Genomic DNA, 14,987 nt, shown 5'->3' on the forward strand with positions numbered 1-14,987 from the left:
GTAGGAGGAGCTGTAGAGAGCACCAGGGGGTGGGAGTGGGATTGCGGGCCGGGCCCTGGTGGTCCCTTGAGAGGGCCTGCAGCAGCCGCATCTCCCAGTGTGTCTCCCGCAGCCTCTGTGGCTGTGAGGCGGCGATGGGGATGCAGCCCGGGGTTTTGCTGCCCTGCTAGCCCCCGGCTGTCCCTCCTGTGCAGGTGACCAGCGCAGCAGCGTGGTGAACGAGTCCAGCAGCCTGCTGGGGGGCTCCCCGCGGCGGCAGTGCGGCCGCAAGGGCTCCCCGTACCACACGGGGCAGCTGCACCCGGCCGTGCGCGTGGCCGACCTCCTGCAGCACATCAACCAGATGAAAACGGCCGAGGGCTATGGCTTCAAGCAGGAGTATGAGGTGGGGACAGCTTGTGGCAGCCTCTCAGGGGAGCGGGGGGTGGGATGGACGGGGGGACACGGGTGGGATCAGGGGGAGCAGGGGGTAGGATGGACGGGGGCACACGGGTGGGATCCGTGTGCAAGGAGATGATGCTCTGGGCCTGGAGCTCTGGATGGGAGCTGGAGCTCACAGCTCTGGGTTGGCATTGTCAGCATGGGGGCTGTCCCTGACGCAGGATTGAATGGCTGGTGCTGGCAGCTCTGGCTTATTTCTCAGCTTGAGCAGGTCCCTGAGATGAGCCAAACCAGCCCTGTCTGCAGTGCACCATCCCAGCTCTCCTGCATGGGCCAGGGCTGCTCCTTCCTTTCCCTTTCCTTTCCCTGGGCATCACTGTGTCACCTTCTGCTCTCCAGCACACTTGACCTGTGATAAGCATGGCCATAGTCTAAGAACAAGCAAATCCTCTACAATCTGGCAGCTCCAAGACCATGAAGAAAGACACTGGGGAGAAGATGCTGTGGAGGGTGATGTTAGGGGGCGAGATTTCTTTCCCAAGAGTTGTTGGTGGCATCATGTCTATCCCAGCTGGCCAGGTCAAAGCACTTGTAACAGAGCAGGTTATTTCACAAGTCTCTGCCTCAGCACAGCCAGCGGGGTCATTTCCTGACTCGTCAGTGTCCCACAGGTCTGGAGATTGAAATTTCCCAGTGAAATTACTGTTTAATGCTCAGCTGTTTCAGGAGCAGGAGCTCTCCCCCCCCTTTCACGCATTGGACAAACCAGGGCTTGCGATAATCATTAGTGCTCCTTGAAAAGCTGCTGTATGTTCTTGGAACTAGTCATTTGAAAGCACTCAGATATTATGGGAGGGGAGAAAACATGTAATTTCCTTCCACTTTCCACCTCTTATGCCAATCTATGAATGTCACTGTTATTACACACAAACCTGTTCTGTGCTGGGGAGAGAAAGGAACTGGGGAGGTTTAGGAATAAAAAAAACTACAACCAACCCTAGGAAAAAAAAAAACAAGCCAGGAAGTCTGTAATTTGCTGGAAAATGGGCTGTTTTGTGGATGTAACAGGAGTGTGTAGCTGGCAGAGTGTGCTGTGGAGGTGGAGACGAGGCTGCCCGAACCAGGTGTTGGGGTGGAGGGACCACCCTGTCTGTCCTGCTCCCCAGGGAGCTTTTGGGGCTGGGGGAACCCCAGAGTCCTGCCCTGAGCTTGAGATGTCCATCCTTTCCTTACAGAGTTTCTTTGAAGGCTGGGATGCTTCAAAGAAGAAAGACAAGACCAAAGGGAGACAGGATCACATGTCCACATGTGAGTGCCCTTAGCAAAGGCTTAGACACCCCAAACAGCTTCAGAATCTCATATTCTGCAGATTCTTGGGCCAGAGTGATTGCCCAGGGTGGCCTGGTGGGCGAGCAGGCACTGATGGTTCCTGTCCCCTTTCCCCAGATGACCGTCACCGCGTGAAGCTGCACCCGCTGCTGGGGGACCCCAACTCTGACTACATCAACGCCAACTACATCGACGTAAGTGGGGACAGGGCCTGTGTCCCTGGGGCTCTGGGCTGCAAATGAGCTTCCTGTGGCCTCTCAGGGTTTGTCCAGCAGCATTTGGAGGACTTTGGACAGCCCAGGGTGGGCAGTTCAGTACATCATGAAGGACCTGCCTGATTTATTTGTGTTCATCAGCTGTTTCTGCTTGTTGCATCTCTCTCTGCTCTGCTCTGTCCCTCCTTCTCATTCCGTCTCTTCTTTTCTATCCTTTTCCCCCTCACCAGCTTATGTGGCCGTGGATCTCCCTCTCCGTGGGTGGGGGATGCAGAGGTTGAGAGAAACAAGGGACCATCAGGGGCTCACACTGGAGTACCCCTCAATCCTGCTGGTGTGTGTGAATCTGGGTAGAGCCCAGCCCTAGTGTCCTCTGAGAGCAGTGTCCCCAAGAGCGATGTCCCCTGCCACCTCCAGTGATGCTGAGACCAGAGCAGCTGCAGGAAGGCTCCAGCATCTCCTGGAAGCAGCAGCAAATTCCACTTTTCCCTCCTGCCCAGAGGGTGTCCGTCAGTGTGGCCTGATCGCAGTGCCCAAGCAGTGTCCCTCAGCTTGTCCCTGTTCCGTGTCCTTTCTGCCCTCTCTCTCCATGGCCTGCTCCAGGGCAGGTGCTCTAACCCCTCTCTGCTCTGTGCCTCACTAATATCTCTGATCTTTTTCTCTCAAACCTGTGTCCCAATGGGATCGTTAAGATTCGGATTAACCGAGAAGTAAGTAGATTCTTCCCTCTCTCCTCCCTTCTCTGCTCCCATCTCCTGCCAGGCCTCACCCTGGGCAGTGTGGTCTAAATACCATCAGGGAGAGGCAGGCTGGGAAAATGTGTCCATAAACCTGGGAATGTCCAGGGAATGGGAAAGCAAGGTCTGTGTGGCACTGGGGCATGGAAAGCAGGGCCTGTGTACTCTGAGAAAGGGTTGAATTTGACCAACAGAAGTCCCCTGTGAAAAGACCCACAGGGGATGGAGAAGCCACTGTCACCTCCATGCGTGTGGTGTGGTTTAACTCTGCTGGACCTGTGGCCAGGGTGTGGGACATTGTGTTCACAATCCCTCTGGCAGTGGCCTGGCTGGAATGTGCTCTTTGGCATGTTCTTGTTAAGGGCTGAGCAGCTGGGATGAAGGAAGGGAGTGGGGCTGTCTCAGCACCAAGTGGCTGCTGTGCAATGGGGGGATCACTAATGGAGCTCTCCTGGCAGCAGGAGCTGGAGTGGCGCTCATGGATCCCTCAAGGTGCTGATAGAGGATTTTGCAGACCAGGGGTGTGGGTTGGGCATTACATGAACCTCTTGTGGGATGCAGGAGATGCACCATCCCAGGACAGGGTGTACTGAGTGTGGGATGGCTGCTGAACCTCCTCCTCCTTCTGTGGTAGACTTGCAGGACCTAGCCCAGTGGCTGTGAGGAATTTCTACCAGTTGGGTGGCTGGGAAGTGTCTAAGGGTCTGTGCCCCAGCTTGGGAATGATGTCTCTGCTTCCCTTGCAGGGCTACCACAGGTCCAACCACTTCATAGCCACACAAGGTGAGTCATGCCCTGCCCTCTCAGCCAGTGGTTCCTCACCTCCTGTGTAGCAGCCAGGTTTTATTCCTGGTGGAATTAAACCTTACAGGAGCAGGAAAGGAAGGGAGGGGGCCAATGTGGAGCTGCTCCCACCCCTCCTGCCTCCCCTTGGCACTGCACAGCCCTGGGGAAAAGGGATCTGAGGTGCTGTGGAGCTGTTTGTGCCTCAGAGGCAGGAGAGAGGATTGGGCCACTACCAGGGCTGGGTTCTGCTGGTGGTGCCCATCCATCCGTGGGGGCTTTTACTGTGTCCCCCAGGGCCCAAGCAGGAGATGGTGTACGACTTCTGGCGCATGGTGTGGCAGGAGCACTGCTCCAGCATCGTGATGATCACCAAGCTGGTGGAGGTGGGCCGGGTAAGCGTCCCTGCTCCTATGCCATGCCATCTCATCCTTGCTGGAAGCCACCTCTGCAGAGCCTAGCCCCCCATCCCGTGCTCTCCTTGCAGGTGAAATGCTCCAAGTACTGGCCAGATGACTCTGAGATGTACGGGGACATCAAGATCACGCTGGTGGAGTCCGAGACGCTGGCGGAGTACGCTGTACGCACCTTCGCCCTGGAGAGGGTACGGCCCTGCCCTGCCTGCCCTCCTCGGGGACAGACCCCTCGGGCACCTCTCACACTCCATAGCTTGGCATTTACCAGTATCCTGTTTATTTAACCCAGTATGGGGTCAGCAGTCGCTCCTTCCTTTGCCTTTTCCCTGGCTCTGCACCCTGGCCGGGTGAGCAGCTCAGTCCCACCTTCGTTTGGACAGTGAGTGAGTGTTTAATTTTCGTGTGAGTGTGGTGGGGGTGAAGGATGTGTTCCTCTCCTCTGGGCTGGAGGTGATGCAGCCATCAGTCTGCAGCATGGTAACTGGAGATGGAACCGGTGCAATTTACCCATTAATCTACAGCAATGTCAAATTACTGTCTGGTTATAGGGCAGGGACACCTGAGGCTGCTGCCACCTCCTCCTTTTTCTCCTTGGTGGTTTTTAACCCTCTTGGAGCCAAGAGGAGAGAGCTGTGGGGCTGCCCAAGCATGTGACTGCTGTGTGGTCCATCTGCCTGGATCCTGAGCTGGTAAATCATGGATTCCTGAGGAAATCAAGTGTTTGAGTGACCTTGCCCTCTCACCCTTCCCTTGCAGCGGGGTTACTCGGCCCGGCACGAGGTGAAGCAGTTCCACTTCATGTCGTGGCCCGAGCACGGTGTCCCCTACCACGCCACAGGGCTGCTGGCCTTCATCCGCAGGGTGAAGGCGTCCACGCCGCCCGACGCCGGTCCCGTCGTCATCCACTGCAGGTGGGGACAGGCACGGGTGGCAGGGGGGTGGAGGGGACCTTAAAGCTCATTCCCCCACCACGGACTGGGACACCTCCCACTAGTCCGGATTCCTCCAAGCCCTGTCCAGCCTGGCCTTGATGTCCCTCTGTGATGGCATCTGTGAAATGTCACCACTGGGCTGGTGGCAGCAGGGGCTGGTGCACGGGGACAAGCAGGGAGCAGCACTGTTTTGGGGCTCCTCCAGCCTGTTACTGGTGACAGCTCTGTCCCAGTGGGCAAAGGTGAAACGGCAATGGGCAGCTTGACCACTGCTGATGGTCAGGACGTGGGGGTCTGGCTGAAGGGAGAGGCAGGGGGCAGCAGGACAGCCCCGTTCCCAGGGTTACCCACAGGGCTGTCCCTGCAGGGCTCAGCCTCTGGGATGCCAGAGCTGGGAGGACACGAGTGACACATCTGAGCAGCTTTGGTGGCTCTCTGTGCCCTGAGCAGGCATTCCCACATGATGGGCTAATGGCTTTTCCTCCTCTGGGCAAACCAGGAGGAGCTGATGAGTGGGAGGGATTTTTTTATTTTTTATTTGATTTCTCCCTGTCAACTGCCTCATCAGCGTTCATTCACCAGCCGGTGTGATTAGTGCCCGTGGCCTGTAATCACTGATAATCGTGATGAGTGATTCATGAGCCCCAGAAATTAGTATTTCACTGGAAAAGACTCTGTAGGAAAGGAACAGGGGGGTGGCTGTGTTCCTGGCACATCACTGGAGGGCTGTGTCAGGGCACAGTAGGTCTTTGACTGTGACTCCAGCCATGCCAGGGCCTGGGACATCACCACTGCTCTGGGTATCCTGCTGGCCTTAGACTCTTACCCTGAAGGTCTCACCTGGTGCATCCAGAGCTGCTCATGCCAGGGGAGCCTCCCTGCTTCTCCCAGGGCTCAGAGCTGAGCCCTCCTTGGTGCTTTTGGGCTGCAATCCCAGGGGACTGTTGGCACTTAGATGGTTTAGTTGTTGATTTTGTTGCAAAACCCATGTGTTCTGCAGCCTTAAATGAAAAATGAGCTTTAGACATGGGTGCCCACCTGACCTTCAGCAGTCTTGGGGCTGCAGCAGGGGTGTTTGGGCAGGTTAAAGGCTAAACCAGGCTCTGGAGGTGTGTGAGGTCCTGGCAGCCCTGCGGGGCTGCCGGGTACAGGATCTGTGTGTTGAGCCCTCTCCCACAGAGGCCTTGCTCGGTGCCCAGCCCTTTCAGGCTGTGTGTGGATGCCAGCACAGACTGGGAATGTGTTTGTTGTTTCTCCCTCCATCCCCAGTGCTGGCACGGGGAGGACTGGCTGTTACATCGTGCTGGATGTGATGTTGGACATGGCTGAGTGCGAGGGCGTTGTGGACATCTACAACTGTGTGAAGACCCTCTGCTCACGGAGGATCAACATGATCCAGACAGAGGTGAGCGGCCTTGGGGACAGCTGGGGACACCTGGGGCCACTGTCGCCAGCCAGCTCTGGAGGCTCAGCGCTGTCCCCTCTCCTCCCCAAAGGAGCAGTACATCTTCATCCACGATGCCATCCTGGAGGCCTGTCTGTGTGGGGAGACCAGCATCCCTGCCAGCGAGTTCAAGCCCACCTACAAGGAGATGGTGAGGATAGAGCCGCAGAGCAATTCCTCGCAGCTGCGAGAGGAGTTCCAGGTGAGCTCCCAAAACCTCTACAACTGCCCCCTGTCCTCACCCTCCCGGTGCCCAGCCCTGCTGGCACGAGGCAGGGCTTTGAGGGGACCCGTGTGTCCGCAGACCCTGAACTCGGTGACGCCGCACCTGGACGTGGAGGAGTGCAGCATCGCGCTGCTGCCCCGGAACCGCGAGCGCAACCGCAGCATGGACGTGCTGCCGCCAGACCGATGCCTTCCCTTCCTCATCTCCGTGGATGGAGACAGCAACAACTACATCAACGCGGCCTTAACTGACGTGAGTGCTCCCTGGGGAGGGAAGGGGCTGCTTCCTGTGGGCTCAGGCAGCTTTTCATGGCAGAACTTGGTTCGGTTTGGATTTATGGCCTCATTTTGCATGTGGGCAGGAAGGGTCATGGCAGCTGCCTGCAGGGAGGGAAGGGCTGGGATGGTGCAACGGGGTCCTGCACTCCTTCTTTTGCGTAGCAGCACCCTGCAAGAGCTTTTCTCCTGCTCTCGTGAGCCAGGCACAGAGGGACTTCAGGATTTTGCAGTGACACTGGAGCAGGGGAGGAAGAGGAACCTTTTGGGGGGTTGGTGGCATTAAGCCCCCCATGTGCTGCCAGCCCCCCCGTGATCCTCTTGCCCCTCCTGATGCAACTGAGGGGGCTCTGAACTGCTCCCAGAGCCAGCATGCATCCCCCTGATGCAGTCAGAAAGGACCCCGTGGTGACAAAGCAATCTCCTAGTGGCTGATGATCACAGAGCAGAGGATGCTGCAGGCTCCAAGCCCTCACTGAGGGATGGGGTCATTCATCAGCAGCCCCACTTCCCTTTCCTTGAAATGCTTTGCATGGGCAGCACAGAGCCCCCCACACCTCAGGCATCTTCCCCAGACCCTCCTGGTCACAGCTGAGCACTGGCACCAAGCTGAGCATTATGTTTTCCATGCTGTGGGTGATTTATCCTGCTGGATCTCTGTGCAGATCCCATCTCCTTGATTCCTGCTCCCACAGCAAAAGCAGTTTGTAAAGCAGAGTGAGCTGCTGGTGGTGGGGAGTGGCTCTCCTAGTGCTGCAGTGGGATGGGAGTTTTGTTTCCCGCTTGCTTGCTGTTTGCATTTCCATTTTATCTTTATGCATCACTGAGCCTCCCTTAATCTCTACTAAAGGGTCAGTGAATGAAATATTTTTTATAGACAGACAAAACCCTTTGGATGAAATTCTTGCTGAAGGGATAAAACCGATTTCCCTCTTTGGGTAAAAAAAAAAAAAGTCTCATTCTCTTTAAGTGCCAAAGTGGTTTGCTCAGTCAGTCTGTCCATCTGTCAGATCAGCCTGGCCTGTGCCACCCGTCAGTGGTGCGGGTGCCAGTGGAGCTGTGCCCTGCTCCACACCCTGCTGTCACTTACACCTGTGCCAAGAGGAGGATGCCAAGGCAAGCCTGGGCAACATATGGTGAAATCTCTTTCCCCTTGCTGCTCTCATGCCCCTCCTTGAAGGTGGAAAGCTCTTGCTGAGTGCTGGGTCTCGCTGCTGCCCATGGACAGGGCCATAGGAATGGTTCAATAAGGTCATTTCTGTGAGCTCAATCAGGAGGTCCCACAGCAGGCAGAGCACCCCCATGAGCACAGAGCTGAGCTGATTCTGGGTCTGAAGAGGCTTGAGCCAAACTGTGTTAATTTAGGTGTGCCTGATGCAGTGTTGAGCTCAGCTGTCCCTTGGCAAACCAGCAGCAGGATGACCAAGGGGATGTATCTTGTTCAAAGCACAAACTTGAGATACAGTAATTTCCTTCCCTCCCACTTCCTTCTTGCAATCTCTAGTATTGTTGCAGGGAGCCCCTGATGCAGGAATAACGTGCATTGACTTTATGATTTCAGAAGGCTGCACAAATACTTTATTAGGCTATATTATACTCTACTACTACTATACTACAGTACTAAAAGAAAAACCTGTGACCCTTTCAGACAGTCATAACACAGCTTTGACCTAATTCAATCTAAATCACCATCAATTCAATCAATCTAAACCACCCATTACTAGTGTCCAATTAAGAAATCCCTGTTCAGTAAACAATCTCTGTAACACCTTCCACATGTGCCAAACAACAGGTGCAACAAATAGAGATAAGAATTGTTTTTCTCTTTCTTTGAGCTTTCTTACTGCCTTCCCCAGGATTCTTTCTGGGAAAGTTTTCCTGCTGCTCTCTGTGAAGAGAGCTGTGGCCACACTCTGGGATCTTTTTTTGGGGGGTTTTCTTCCTCCCCACAAAAAAACAAAAAAACAAAAAAAAAACAAAAAAAAAAAAACAAAACAACATTGAGCCCAGGGCAGTGGTTGTCTCTGCTGCTCTCAGTGCTGTGGGTGATACTTCCAGTCAGGGCCAGGTGCACAGCTGGAGTCTGGGGTCTTCTGGGAGCCACGGCTACTGCTTGTTCTTTGCTCAAAGGTGGCATCTTTCCCCTAGTTATTTATGCAAAATACTCTTTCCTGTGAAAGCAAAATGTGTGTGTTTTCATCCTGACCAAGGGCAGGGATCACTTGGATGTCCGCATCATCAGGACATGGAGGAACTGAGGCTGTGCCAGGGAGACCAGCTCTGCTCAGGCATGGAGAAGAGGGTTTTGGTCCCACTCATCTGTTGCACTGATTCTTTGGGGTGTGACAGCAGTGGCTCCAGTGCCACCACCGTGACACTGTCCTTACTGGTGCTTGTCTCTCCTCTCCACAGAGCTACACCAAGAGCGCTGCCTTCATTGTCACCCTGCACCCGCTGCAGAACACCACCACCGACTTCTGGCGGCTGGTGTACGACTATGGCTGCACCTCCATCGTCATGCTCAACCAGCTCAACCAGTCCAACTCTGCCTGGGTGAGTGCTGCTGCCCTGGCACTGCACCACGGGTGGCTTTGTCCTGCTCCGTCCCCATTGCCCTGACAGTGCTGCAGCCCCTTGCCTTGCTCCCTCAGAAATTCCTCCTTTGCAAGGGGACACGGGTCTGTATGCAGCACTCAGGATTTGTCCCCTGTAAGCACAGGGCTGGCCATTTGGAGCCAAAGAGGTGTTGAGAAGTAGCTCAGCCTGGGTGCATGGTGTTGGTGTTGCACTGCCATAGTGTTGGCATAGTGTTGGCATTGGTGTAGGGTTGGCTTTGAGTTGGTGTTGCATTGATGGTGACGTTGCATTGGTGTTGAGAGTTGGCATTGGCTTGGAGTTGGCGTTGGCATTAAATTGGCATTGGCGTTCCATTGGTGTTGAAGTTGCGTTGGTGTTGCATTGGTGGTGATGTTCCACTGGTGTTGATGTTGCATTGGTGATGACGTTGCCTTGGTGTTGCATTGGTGTTGATGGTGTATTGGTAATGGTGTTGCATTGCTCTTGTGTTGGTGTTGATGTTGCCTTGGCTTTGAGTTGGTGTTGGTGTTCCATTGGTGTTGAAGTTGCATTGGTGGTGACGTTGCATTGGCGTTGCATTGGTGGTGACATTGCATTGGCGTTCCATTGGTGTTAATGTTGCATTGGTAATGGTGTTGCATTGGTCTTGCGTTAGTGTTGATGTTGATGTTGCCTTGGCTTTGAGTTGGTATTGGTGTTCCATTGGTGTTGACATTGCTCCAACAGGTCCATGTTCCCCAAGCTGGAGGCAGTTCTGCAGGTGGGGTCTCACCTGAGCAGGGCAGAGGGACAGAATCCCTTCCCTTCCCTCTGCCATTTTTCCTCATTACTCTGCCCTGCTTCTCTCTCGCTGTCTGTTCTTCAGGGGTGTCTGGGTTACAATATTTAGCTGGATCATAAATGTTTACTGGTATAAGACCAACAGGTAATAAATCAACCTTTCCAGCAGGCAGCTCTGAAAGGTGACTTTGAGGGTACAGCCCTCACTTGAACTACGCCTTGCCAAGGGAAGTTTTAATATCCAAATTATAGTTCTGAGTCTGGAAGGCTCAGAGATCTCAGAGATTTATAGCCCCTATTAATAACCAATTATTCCTGAGACACGTTTGCCGTGCAGTTGGGCCCAGGCCATGACTGACCTGCATTGCTAAATGCCCTGTGAAAGTGTGGTGACAAACATCGTATATTTTGTGTCGGTGCTGGTTTCCCAGCTGTCACACTGTGAAAACAATCTCACCCATGCTCCAGGGACTGAGCCATCCATCAGTGCCATGATGGACACAGGGAGGGGAGTTGCTCCCCAGAGATGCAGGCTGGGATTGCTTTGGCTTAGTGGGATGTCCTGGCCATGGGATGAGGAGCACTGACATCCCACGTTGCTGTCACTGCTGGTGGCAGAGTGGCTCCTAAAACCAGCAGGGCTGGAGAGCCAGCTGGGAGCAGCCCAGCCCTGCTCTGTTGTTGTGCAGGCTCAGCTCTGTGCTGGAACTGGGGCACAGCCCATCCTGCATCCTCCTGGAACAGCAGTGTCCATTGCAGGCTGTGTCAGCTGTTGTGCAGTATGAGGGGGCTCTGAGGGGGCTGAGTGCTGGGGGTGGACCTGACCTTTCATCTCTGACCCCTCAATAAGCTGGGAGATCCTCCAGCCATTGATGTTCTGAGTGAGAAATGGCATTGTGGTCCAGCACTCCACCCTGGGGCCACCCCGTGCCAGCAGCCCCCAGGGTCCAGCACCAGCCCTGCCTTCACTGGTGTCTCCTGCTGCCCCTGCCTGTGTCCCAGCCCACATTTCAGTCCTGATGAGCTGTGCTTCTCTCCACAGCCCTGCCTGCAGTACTGGCCCGAGCCAGGGCTGCAGCACTACGGCCCCATGGAGGTGGAATACATCTCAGGGGTGGCGGATGAGGACATCGTGTCCCGGCTCTTCCGAGTGCAGAACATCACACGGGTGAGCTGCTTTATATGGGTTACAGAATCCCAGGATGCTTTGGGTTGGAAGGGAACTTGAACACCATGTTGTTCCTACCATGGGCAGAGACACCTTCCCCTATCCTAGGTTGCTCCAAGCCCCATCCAGCCTGGCCTTGGACACTTCCAGGGATCCAGAGGCAGCCACAGCTTCTCTGGGCAACCTGTGCCAGGGCTTGGCAACTCTTTTGGTGGAGAAATTTTACCCCAATACCCCATCTAAACTTCCCATGATGCAGCTTGAGGCTGTCTTCTCTTTTTTAATCACTTGTTACCTTGGAGAAGAGGCTGACCCCACCGGGCTTCAACATTTCAGGGAGTTGTTGAGAGCAGTAGGATCTTTCCTGACTGCTGGGGTCTCCAGCCTAACTCTCCTCCTGCAGAGAGGAACTTGTAAAATTGCCATTGCTCCATCCAACCTTTCTGAAGTTCGCAGGTCCTTGAAAGGTGTTAGAAAACTGCTGGAAGACCTTTCTCCTCCTGCCTGAAGCTCCATCTCTGCCCTGCCACACACATAGCACAGGATGGGCACTCCCCACGTGGGCACGGCAGCTCCCCTGGTATCAGCAGAGCCCTTTCCCTGCAGGATGAGAAGATCCACACAGATTTTTACCCTTTGTCAGTGTTGCATGGCTGGTTAAGCTTGTCTTGAAAGAAGAGAAATGCAGGGCAGCAGGGAAAGGATGCAGAGCTGTACGCAGAAAGAAGCAGCTGATTTACCTGTAAATGCCAGCTGGGAGGAGATGGCATCCCTGATGTCTTTAAACTCCTAATGGTTGCCAAGAGGCTGAGGCCAGTGCCCCAGTGAAGGTCACTGGGCAGATGGGAATTAGGGAGCTTGGAAGGGAATGTGTGGCTTGGCTGACAGCCCGGCTGGGAAGGTGCTTGGGCAGGGTGGCTGGGGCCAGAGGAGATAAATCCTGATTATCTGAACTCTTAACACAAAGAGAGTTTTGGTTCACAAGAGAGCATCTGGCATTTCCTGGGTGTCAGCACAAAATCCTACACCAAATATGCTCAGCTCTCAGGTGGTAGGATATACTCTGGGCTAAATTAAAATGCAGCGTGATGGAAATCTCTGGATCGACGAGGAGATTCCTCCAGGGAGCAGATTGCTGGAGCAGGGCTGGGAAATGCATGGAGCCACTTTGTGCCAAGCCTTGCTGGAATGGAGATGGGCACTGGGGGTGTCACAAGTGCTCCAGAGCTTTCACCTCACTTAAAGCAGATCCCAAAACTTTCCGTCCCAGGCTGTCAAAGGAGTTTTCTTCTGTTTTAACTCCATTTATTTGTTTCCTCTTCCTCCTCTGCTTTCCTGGCTTCCAGCTGGAAGCAAAAACTGGAGCCTAGGGTGGGGTGGTGAGGCTATCACAGGCACATCACCAGCTCACATCAGAGCTCCCAGAAAGGTTCAGGAAAGCTCCCAAAAAGGTTCAGAAAAGCCCCTTTTGGAAATGTGCAGGTTAGAGTGGGCACCAAATGCCCCCAACTCTCAGTCCCCAGGAATACCAACTCCCCCACGGGAGCACCTGGTCGTGCTGGTGGAGAAGGTCTGGTGCTTATCCCACTCAGCAGCCACCTGAAACTGTGTGGATGGAGCCTCCAGAGCTGAGTGTCCCCCATCTGTGCCTGACCCCCCCCTTTCTCCTCCACGTGCTCCCCACACATGAGCTGTGAGCCCCAGGTTGTGTTTGGGGGGCTGACCGTGGTCTCATCCTGTCCTGTACGTGGGATGCTCTGAGTGCTCCTGAGCAGGAGTCCCACATCTGTCCAGTCAGAGCGTGCTGAGCTCTGTGCATGTAATCCTCCTCCTGGATCCAGCTAACCAGATTAGCTTCCCAAACTAACCAGACTACCAGGTATTAAGCTCCCGCCTCCGTGGCAGCCTCTCAGCAGCCTCCTGGTTTACAGCGAGCACAACAGAACTATGTGCCATGGATCTTGGGCATGCAAAGGAGAAGGTGTGATGGAGAAGCCTCGAGGAGGCTCAGGGGCCTGGGAGCAGGTTTTGGGAGATAGGAGAGAGCCCAAGATGCTGTGAGGTCAAATAAACCATGACAGTGGAGTTCTCCTGGGTGGGATGGGGTGGTGGAATGAGTGTGAGCTGGAGGTCAGGGCTGAACAATCCACGTTAAAGCAGCAGGAAAGGGTTTTCCTCTCTGCCTCTACTGTCCATGTGTGGCAAACCCCTCTTTCCCCCCATCAAATATCTCCTGCTCTCTGTCAGATCTCCAATGGAGGCAAATGAGGGCAGCCCATGGGTTGCAGCTGATGAGTTTTACTTTTCCAGTTGCAGGAGGGGCACCTGATGGTCCGGCATTTCCAGTACCTGCGCTGGTCAGCCTATCGAGACACCCCGGACTCCAAGAAGTCCTTCCTGCACCTCCTGGCCCAGGTGGAGAGGTGGCAGAAGGAAAGTGGTGATGGCAGGACTGTGGTGCACTGCTTGTGAGTGTCAGCTGGGGAGGAGCAGGCTCTGCCCAGGGAGAGATGCCTCCAGATTCCATGTCCACAGCACTGTCTGGAGATCCTTACAAAGCCCTCACTGGGGTGACTTTGTCCCCAGATGGGGCTGCCTCTGCCACAACATGTGTTTTGGGTCACCTCCTCCATGAGATGGATGCTCAGCAGGGGTGACACCAACCTGCCCTTTGTGCTGGTCCCCCACCCTTGGCAGAGGTCCCAGCCCTGTCCCCACATCCTCTGTGTGTAACAGAGCACCGAAGGGACGTGGCAGGAGCTGTGCCATTCCCACCACTTGCTGCTCATTGTGAGGGGGACAGAGAACCATAGAGTGATTTCCTGGGAAGGGACCTTAAAGCTCATCTTGTTCCAGTGGGAGGGACACCTCAGGTTGCTCCAAGCCCTGTCCTCCCAGTGGGATTGGCTCATGAGCACCATGTGTGTTCCCCTCAGATGGGACCCAGCACCTTCACAGATGGGTAAAGACAGCAGTGAAGCCTTTAATCAAAAACTAATTACAGCCTTGTCCATCTTCGTTAGCTGAAGGATAATTTGAGAACATGCTTTATAAAGCTCTGGCATAGTGTTCTCTCTTCCTCTCCCATGTTCCCATTGCTGTCAGGCTGCAGGTGTGGTGGTGTGGGAGCAGGGGTTCAGCTCAGGATTTGGGGAGGTTCCCAGTGCCCTGTGTGGATGGTGGGTCAGTTCCTCCAAGCAGCAGCAGCACCGTGTCACCAGCCCAGGGTCACCCTGCGCAGGGCAGGAGGGACATGGCAACTTCCCCAAGGTCACGAGGAGCTGATCCATGGCAGGGCTGGGACCTGAGCCCAAATGTCCAAGATCCAGCCTTGGTAATCCAAAAGGGTGTTTTCATGCTCTTGTGAGGGTTGGAGGGCAGGATCATTGTCCTGCCACCCCATGGGGCAGGTTCAGGTACAGCCCCTGCTCTGGGACATCCCCTGGGATGCAGGGTCAGATAGAGAAAGGGAGACTTGGAAGGGAGCAGGAAGGTGCTCTGATGCCACCTGATTGTCACCCCTGACACGTGTGTTTGTCCCACCAGGAACGGAGGTGGCCGGAGTGGCACCTTCTGTGCCTCCACCATGATCCTGGAGATGATCAAGTGTCACAACATGGCAGATGTCTTCTTTGCTGCCAAGACCCTCCGCAACTACAAACCAAATATGGTGGAGACCTTGGTAAGCACCACATCCTCCCTGTCCACCCTGGCTTCTGGTCTT

At 54.7% G+C, this 14,987-nt stretch overlaps 1 protein-coding gene across 2 annotated transcripts in view; it reads left to right on the forward strand.

The window, feature by feature from the left end:
• PTPRU (protein tyrosine phosphatase receptor type U) overlaps window positions 1–14,987 on the forward strand; it is a 56,975-nt gene that overhangs the window by 37,448 nt on the left and 4,540 nt on the right. The window contains exons 17-31 of one of the 2 annotated variants that reach the window (XM_058819899.1): window positions 195–385; window positions 1,617–1,689; window positions 1,828–1,904; window positions 2,618–2,635; window positions 3,409–3,445; window positions 3,743–3,840; window positions 3,933–4,049; window positions 4,618–4,772; window positions 6,063–6,198; window positions 6,290–6,439; window positions 6,542–6,715; window positions 9,151–9,291; window positions 11,138–11,263; window positions 13,574–13,731; window positions 14,810–14,945. In XM_058819899.1, coding sequence (XP_058675882.1) covers window positions 195–385; window positions 1,617–1,689; window positions 1,828–1,904; window positions 2,618–2,635; window positions 3,409–3,445; window positions 3,743–3,840; window positions 3,933–4,049; window positions 4,618–4,772; window positions 6,063–6,198; window positions 6,290–6,439; window positions 6,542–6,715; window positions 9,151–9,291; window positions 11,138–11,263; window positions 13,574–13,731; window positions 14,810–14,945 — 1,787 coding nt within the window. The remainder of the gene's footprint in view (window positions 1–194; window positions 386–1,616; window positions 1,690–1,827; window positions 1,905–2,617; window positions 2,636–3,408; window positions 3,446–3,742; window positions 3,841–3,932; window positions 4,050–4,617; window positions 4,773–6,062; window positions 6,199–6,289; window positions 6,440–6,541; window positions 6,716–9,150; window positions 9,292–11,137; window positions 11,264–13,573; window positions 13,732–14,809; window positions 14,946–14,987) is intronic. The other variant, XM_058819900.1, reaches the window with a different exon arrangement.

The sequence above is a fragment of the Ammospiza caudacuta genome, chromosome 25 (assembly GCF_027887145.1).
Source record: "Ammospiza caudacuta isolate bAmmCau1 chromosome 25, bAmmCau1.pri, whole genome shotgun sequence".
NCBI classification, from domain to species: Eukaryota; Metazoa; Chordata; class Aves; order Passeriformes; family Passerellidae; genus Ammospiza; species Ammospiza caudacuta.